The 6,683-nt window shown below is 40.1% G+C and overlaps 1 protein-coding gene across 1 annotated transcript in view; it reads left to right on the top strand.

The window, feature by feature from the left end:
* Nucleotides 1-6,683, top strand: part of LOC107656642 (sal-like protein 3) — a 14,869-nt gene that overhangs the window by 3,448 nt on the left and 4,738 nt on the right. The window contains exons 2-3 of the mRNA XM_016444567.1: nucleotides 1,042-3,963; nucleotides 5,098-5,441. Of these exons, the coding sequence (XP_016300053.1) occupies nucleotides 1,042-3,963; nucleotides 5,098-5,441 (3,266 nt within the window). The remainder of the gene's footprint in view (nucleotides 1-1,041; nucleotides 3,964-5,097; nucleotides 5,442-6,683) is intronic.

Here is a 6,683-nt window from a genome sequence, read left to right as displayed (position 1 = left end):
ACGCGCGCGCACACACACACACACACACACACACACACACACACACACACACACATACACACACATTCACAAATACAAACAGTAAATATAGGAAGTAATGGCTTACTTTTTTTTTCTGTTTGGACTCATACACTTTGTCATCCCACTCAACCTTTTAGGGTGAAAATCTATTTGTGTAATTTTCCTCTGAAAAATTGTGACAAGTGCATAAATTACCCAAACCCAACCCCTTAGTGCTCATCAGTGAGCAAATGACCTATAACACTTTAAGTTGATGTAGACTATAGGTCTTTTATATGTTGTCTAAATGCAAATATCAGAACAAAAAATCTCATCAAATACTGCTGTTTTATTTTTTTAAGTTGTGCATTCTTGTTCAGTATTGACATGCTTCATGTTTATGTCATTATATAATTTACTGATTCCATGAGAAAATGACACTGAACAGATTTGTTTAAAGATAAATACACTATAAAGGCTTTGACAAAGACTCAAAGAAAATTGTTTTTTTTTAATGATCAAATATGACATGATTTAAAAAATTTGAAGTTAGTTGTGCTTTTTACACATTTAAAGCTGAAACCATTTTGTCAAGATTGTACACCTTTAGCAAAAAGAGATAACTGTTTCACTCAACAATGTCAAGTGGAGAGGAATTAGTTCTTCAAATTCATCAGGAAATAAGAGTGTTTGATAGCAATGGAGAGTGCAGATTAGTCAATCAAAGACTCAATTTGCCCTCAACTGACAGTGCAGCTGTGAATTGTATAAAAACATTGGAAATCAATATCCCCTATAGAATTTCATTAAGCTCCCGTATATTCAATAGATAGGTCGCATAATTGGATGGATTGTGCAAGGAAAATTATCATTTGAGTCTTTGGAGCATGAGCACAAAGAGGCTGGCTTTCAGTAATTGGTAAAGTGGTACAATTGATTTAGTTTATCTATATTGTTCACTCCTCCAAGAATAGCTGTGAAAAATCTATCATCTCAGAAATTTCTATTCACACGCTTTCGCTCTGTGTCTTTATCTCCCAGTACTTCTGTTGAGGGGAGGCGATGAGGAGGACAGTGGCACGGAGAGCCGCAGCGGAGGTGAAGAGATGCGCATGTGCGAGAGGTGCTGTGCTGAATTCTTCAAGTGGTCCGAAATGCTGGAACACCAGCAGAAATGCACGGAAGACCCCCCTGTGCTGATAGTAAGGGAGAATGAAGAGAAGGCCATTTCCCACGGATCACCGACAGAGTCCCTCTTGAGTGCCCACAGTGACTCAGCAGAAATGGAGGCTAGTGAACTCAACTCCGAGCTGGCTGAGAAAGTCGACGAGATGCCTGAGGAAACCCACATCATCGACCTGAATGAACAAATGGATATAAGTTTCCCCGAGCATAAAACATCAAACCTCAGCCCTCTACCAATTGACAATGAAAACACCACCTCTTCCCCTGCACCGCCTATAACCAATCACTATGACTTGCCTAGCACCAATGTGACCCTAGAGATTCTTCACAGCACCCGAGTGGCTGTTGCTCAGTTTTCCCAGAGCATTCACTGTGCGGGCTCTGCAGGCAAGCTGAACTCCGCTGCTATACCCATGATTCTGGAGCAATTGATGGCACTGCAGCAGCAGCAGTTTCAGCAATTACAGCTCATTGAGCAGATCCGCAGCCAGGTTGCTGTAATGAATAGGCAGCCTACGCAAGCCGCCCTTAATCCTGCCTCAAAAAGCCTGCCCTCTGACTCTAACACTTACACTTTCCAGGGCATCGCTCCACCCCCTGTACTTCCATTATCTGGGGTCATGCCCTCTGCAGTGAATGGGCAGGCTTCGGTATCCCAGGCATCTATGCTAGCGAGGCCACCATTGCTGTCTTCCCAGCCAAGCAGTGGACAAATCAGCTCTAGAGCATTGGAGAGTGCCACTGCTTCATTAACAAGTTCCAGCCCTCATCTCTTCAGCTGCAGAAGGGCTTCCCCACTCTTGCCCACCTGTAGCGGATCACACTCTAACGTTAGTAACACCCAGTCCATAAGCACTCCTAGCCCACTATCAGCTGGCCAGAGTAGCCTCCTTAGCCCTTCTGCCAACCTACCATTACTACCTCAAAGCCCTCCCAATGGAGTCATATTTCCCAATCCGCTGGCCAGTATTGCAGCCACTGCCAGTGCATTAGACCCACTTGCTGCTATGATGAAGTACCGTAAGAGCAAACTGCCCAGCGTCTCAATTTTTGACAGCAAGCCCAGTTCCGAGGACCCATTCTTTAAGCACAAGTGTAGGTTCTGCGCTAAAGTGTTCGGCAGTGACAGTGCCTTGCAGATCCACTTGCGCTCACACACAGGTGAAAGGCCCTTCAAATGCAACATTTGTGGCAACCGTTTCTCTACAAAGGGAAACCTCAAAGTCCACTTCCAAAGGCACAAGGAGAAGTATCCTTATGTTCAGATGAACCCATACCCAGTCCCAGAATATCTTGACAATATCCCTACCAGTTCTGGGATTCCCTATGGGATGTCTTTTCCTCTGGAGAAGGCAGGACCTACTTGGTTAGACAGCAAGCCTGTTCTTCCAACGCCGTCCTCAGTGGGTCTGCAGTTGCCACCCACAGTACCAATTATTGAAAGCTTAAGTGATTCATTTACAAGCACACCCTCTGAAAGATCTCCACATAGGCCATCGCCAGCCAGAGGTGAACTTGAACCATCGTCGCCCAATCCCACCGGCACTGAGACAGATATGCCCACCATTGCGGCCTCCCCTAAATCAAACAGAGAAGGAGAGATCACACAGAGCTTCAATACAGAAGAAGTGCACCTGCCATCAAACAGTATGACTAGAAACGGTAACAACCCCAACAGCCTGCTTCCTCAGTCCATGTCTATAGAAAAACCTGTTAAGGTAAATGTAACCGAGTCCACTGATGCTCCTTCAGCTGATAATAAGTCATCCTCTCCTCCACTCATCTCGGATCAGTTCAAGGCCATGTTCCCATTTGATGGTCTCCAAGACTCTATGCAAACATCTGAGACATCGAAGCTCCAACAGCTTGTGGAAAACATAGACAAGAAGATGATGGAGCCCAATCAGTGTGTTATCTGCCACCGCGTGCTAAGCTGTCAGAGCGCGCTGAAAATGCATTACCGCATCCATACAGGGGAGAGGCCATTTAAATGCAAGGTTTGTGGACGAGCATTCACCACAAAGGGTAATTTAAAGACACACTTTGGTGTACACCGTGCAAAACCTCCTCTTCGGATTCAGCATTCATGCCCGATCTGTCAGAAAAAGTTCACGAATGCCGTTGTACTACAGCAGCACATACGCATGCACATGGGGGGGCAGATTCCAAACACTCCTCTGGCAGAAACTATCTATGAGAAAGATACAGATATGGAGAGCTTTGACAGCATGAGCACTTATGATGATGACTGTCTTGATGATATTTCATTTGAAGAAGAAGGGGATGTTGTGGAGAACAATGAAAACACCCTGAGCTCTTTTTCAGACAGTCCACCACCTATCTCATCTCTTCCAACCAGTCTATCAGAAACTCAAAATGTAGGGGGTGACTCATCTGTCAATTTTAGCCAATCAAATGGAAAAAAGATGGTCAGGTGCGGACCTATGAATAATGATCTTCATGCTCTGGGCTCTACCACCACTGGTGAGATGGAGAACCATAGCATGAGAAGTAGTTTAATGCCACATTTGTCTAGTTTTATTCACATTTCACCCTATCCCAACAGTCAACCTGAGGGTCAACATGAGCACTCAGTCTCTCTGAACCTCTCCTCTAAAGTCCCAGAGGCAACAGCTATAGTAAAATCTGAAACAACAGATTGCCCTGCAGCAAATAAAGTCAACGAGGTGACTGTTAATCAAACAGGAATCCAGCCTATCAACTCTACAGTCAAGAAAGAAAACAATTTCAACATGCAGTGTTTCAGTAAGGAACACGGTAAGCTAAAACTGCTTTATGATACCAGTAAAAACTGTACACAAAAAATAAAAAAAAATGCTCATTGAACCTGATTAAATTGAGAAAAGCTTTCACACAGTTATTTTAGGTTTTTACAAAACTAGAACTTGTCCATTAAAACAAGTATTGTTTTGTTAAACCTAAATGTATGTCCTTGTGTCAGACTTGCATTGCGCATATTAGTATACTAAATATAACATAATTTTTTTATTATATGATATGAATGAGATGAACAAGTAAGAAGGGACTAGTCTCAGTACTGGCGTTAGCAGTTATTCTCACTGAGCGAAGCAACACACACACCGTAGTCATCATGTAGCCCACAGCCTAAACACAAGCTCCACTGTTTAGAACAACCGTTACCACACAAAGACTACAACATAACTTAACGTCTTCTTAAATAACTGAACATTAAACACCAATAAGTATTTCCCTTTACTCAGAAACACATAAAATAACACTTAGTTTTAAAATGTACACTCCTAATGCAGTCATATGCTAAGCATGCAGGGAATTCGATGTCCACTGTCAAGTTATGTCTACAAAAATGATTCATGTAGTCTCAATACAAAATCCAGTTTACAAATGTAAGTGATTTGAAAATAATGATTAAGTTGTGGTAAAATGTTCAAACAAAAATTCTTAGTAAACTGAATAAGCAGCAAAAATGTGTTTTGTGTAATTTTAATTACTTTAAAGGTGAAGTGTGTAATTTTTTCTATCTCCTATTCTAGCTAAATATGCAGAGACAACTGTAAGTAAGCCGTATTTAATTCACCTGAAATGTGTAAACACTGTGCACTGTGCAACACAATGCCTGTCACTGCAACATAGCTCAAATAATGGTGTGAGTTTGGAACTGGACTGGTCTGTTTGTTCAAGTAATGGAGGACAGGGGAGTGTTTCTAGAATTGTTTTTTTTTTTTTTTTTTACAAAATATTAATCTATTTAAATTATTATTAATTATTAAAATGTGAAAAACAATTGCAATTTTGTTTCGCTTTGTGTGGCCAGAAATGACGCACTTCACCTTTAACAACTAATACATAGCATTGTGGTATTTGTTTAATTACACTGCTGATTTAATGCAAATGTTTTATTTTTATTATCAGAAAATGCTCAAAGGTCTACTGAACAGGATACTACAAATTCGCCGACTGCGATGAAACTGGAGATGAATGCTTGCAGTAGACCATACGTGCTAAAAGAGGGGCCTTTCCCTGCATTTGGCCTGCAGTCTCCCACCTCACGCTCTGAGGTGATGATACCGGGCGTCACCTCACTCACTGGACCACCCCCTCCCAGACGGACCCCTAAGCAACACAACTGCAGTGCATGTGGGAAGAACTTCTCTTCAGCCAGTGCCTTGCAGATCCACGAGCGCACACACACTGGCGAAAAACCCTTCGGCTGCTCTGTCTGCGGTCGAGCGTTCACAACCAAGGGTAATCTCAAGGTATGTGTGATCATTCTTTTATTTTATTTAACAAATGAGTAACTTAAGCAATATATATGACCTTTTAAAATTATGTTTCCTTTTTTAATTAAACATATTATTTGCTTACATTTATTTATTTTCATTTTCATAAAATGCTTACCATTGTTGAATTATGTGTTGTTCCCAGGGGTTAAATTGGGATTTGTTATGTGGGTGGGGGGGAGGTGGCTCTGTGGTTTCAGGCTTTTGAGGGGTGCACATGTGTATGCAAAGCCTACATAATCAATTAACAAACAATTAACAATTATATTGTAATTATATTGTAACAATTAACAATTATATCAATTGACAAACTGTAAAATATAACAAGTTCAGATAGCCTTCTGTTATGCACACTAAAATGCTGATCAAAATCATTCTAGATGCTGGCAGTGTGCAAAGCTACATCTGTCTGCAGGATTTTTTAAATCAAATTTAAGACCTTTTTTAAGACCTGCAAAAAAATGTATTAAAAAAAAAAATTAATACCATATGAGCAACAGTATGAGTAGGGATGCAACGATTATAGATTTTGTTGGTGCGATTATTGTCTGAGGAATAATCACGGTTTTACGATTATGACGATTATTATGCATTTATTAATTTCCCGACATTACTAATGTATAAAATCACATGAATACTCTTTAGATATTAAAGTGTTATTTATTGCTGGCTTTTGAAACAGAAATAACACAGTAACCAACAATACAGCACAAAATAATAATAAACAAAAGTCCATCTCTCCCATTGGAATTAAAAAAAGGTGACCTCTGCTCTGTAAACATCCATAACAGTATTTCTCTTTTGAAAATAACAAATGGAAATAGATCACAACAGTATTTAATGTTTTCAGTTTGTGCATTCTTTACATTTCTTTTGGACCTGGGGTAGAGAATTTGGAAACATGGTGAAAAAAAATATTGTTGGTTTTTACTTATGAATAATACTACAACAGGGATAGTAAATAACAAAGTTAATGAAGTAGCCTATTATTAATATACGACTAATATTAACTTTATTTGTCCCACAGCGGAAACTGTTACTAATGATGGAAATAAACTGAAATATTATTGTAATCAACTGTCATCCATACGTATTCATTTTAATAATCTTTATAATAATTCATATGATTTTGCATGTGGCCTGAGAAAGTCATGTCTATTATTTTGGTTTGTGAGATCGGAGATCGCGCTGCACACGTGTACAAACATTCAGGAGGAC

Source organism: Sinocyclocheilus anshuiensis, unplaced genomic scaffold (genome assembly GCF_001515605.1).
Source record: "Sinocyclocheilus anshuiensis isolate Anshui unplaced genomic scaffold, SAMN03320099.WGS_v1.1 scaffold1393, whole genome shotgun sequence".
NCBI lineage: Eukaryota > Metazoa > Chordata > Actinopteri > Cypriniformes > Cyprinidae > Sinocyclocheilus > Sinocyclocheilus anshuiensis.
The sequence above is the reverse complement of the archived record's forward strand: the minus strand, read 5'-3'. Positions and strand labels throughout refer to the sequence as shown.